The following is a 1,371-nucleotide window of genomic DNA, read 5'->3' on the forward strand; positions in this document are numbered from 1 at the left end:
CTGAGCGCCAGCGCCCAGCGGAACACCTTCCCTTTGTCTATTCCCACAAGGTAGCGTAGGTTGGCGTGATCTGTGCGTACGGTGATATGATGGAGCGCTACGTAGTCGCACCACTTCTCTACAGCCCGCTTGACGGCGAAGAGCTCTCTCTCTCGTATCCCACTTTCTCTCCGCGTCGGTGAACTTCTTAGACGTGAACTCTAACGGGACCTCTCTGCCTTCTTGCACCTGCTTCAACACCGCGCCAATGCCAACCTCCGAGGCATCTGTTTCGATGATGAGCGGCGCTCCTGGAACTGGTTTGTGGAGCAACGACGCCCCGGCTACCGCCTGCTTCAGCTTCATGAATGCCTCTCCTCGACCATCCGACCAGACGAACAACCTGCCCTTCTTGAGCAACTCGAACAGTGGGGCAGTGTACTCGGCGAATCGCGGGATGTAGGGTCGTAGGTACCCAACGGCTCCTAGGAAGCTCTGCAGTTCCTTCCTTGAGGTGGGGGCGGGGGCATTGAGAACGTTGCCTATCTTCCTCTCCTGGCACGCTATCCCTTGCCGCCCAATCTTGTGGCCGAGGTACTTTACTTTGGGCTTGAGCCACTCGCTCTTATCTAGCCTGAGGTAGAAGCCTCTCTCTCTGCACAGTCGCAAGACCTTCTCCAACCGCTGCATCATCTCCGTCGCGATGATGATGTCATCAATGTAACACAGAGTGCGATCGTCCAACACCTCGTCGAACACCATGTCCATCGCGCGTTGGAACTCCGCCGGCGAGTTCTTAATCCCAAAGGGGATGACGTTGAACTCGAACAGCCCAAACGGTGTGATGAACGCGGTGAGGTGCTTGCTCTCCTCCGCTATTGGCACGTTCCAGAATCCCGAGTTCATATCGAGAGTCGTGAAGTGCTGACGGCCTGCTGCGGCCCTCAAGTGGTCCCATATTCGGGGCAGCGGATACGAGTCGGCAGTCACGCTTTGGTTCACCCTCCGGTAATCCAAAACGCACCTCCACTCGCCCGTCTTCTTCTTCACGAAGTGCGGCGCGGCGGCCCACTCGCTTTTCGAAGGACGGATGACTCCGAGGTTCAGCTGCTTCTCCACTTGCTTCTCCAACTCGGCCCGCAACTCAGGCTCGAGATGTCTCAACCTCGCTTTGTACGGCTTGCCGCTCGCCTCGAAACGCGCCTCGTACTTGACGCACGCCACCTTTGGGTTCTCCCATACGTCTCTGTATGCGGCCAACAGATTCCACAGCTCGTCCCTCAGGCTCTGGTCCAGGTGTCCCGTGCCCTCCGCGAATACCTGCCGCTGCCTCTCGAAAGGATCCTCCGACTGCTCCTCTACCACTGGCTGCTCTTTGTACTTCTCCGCAAG

General features: G+C 57.8%; 1 protein-coding gene across 1 annotated transcript; it reads right to left on the reverse strand.

The window, feature by feature from the left end:
- Positions 1–111: 111 nt before the first annotated feature.
- On the reverse strand, positions 112–885 carry GNI_234580 (enzymatic polyprotein; the record flags this gene model as incomplete). Its single annotated transcript, XM_011136391.1, has 1 exon — positions 112–885. A coding segment is annotated over one exon (774 nt), but the record flags the coding sequence as incomplete, so codon positions are not given.
- Between the last annotated feature and the right edge of the window lie 486 nt (positions 886–1,371).

The sequence above is a fragment of the Gregarina niphandrodes genome (assembly GCF_000223845.1).
Source record: "Gregarina niphandrodes unplaced genomic scaffold scaffold00784, whole genome shotgun sequence".
NCBI lineage: Eukaryota > Apicomplexa > Conoidasida > Eugregarinorida > Gregarinidae > Gregarina > Gregarina niphandrodes.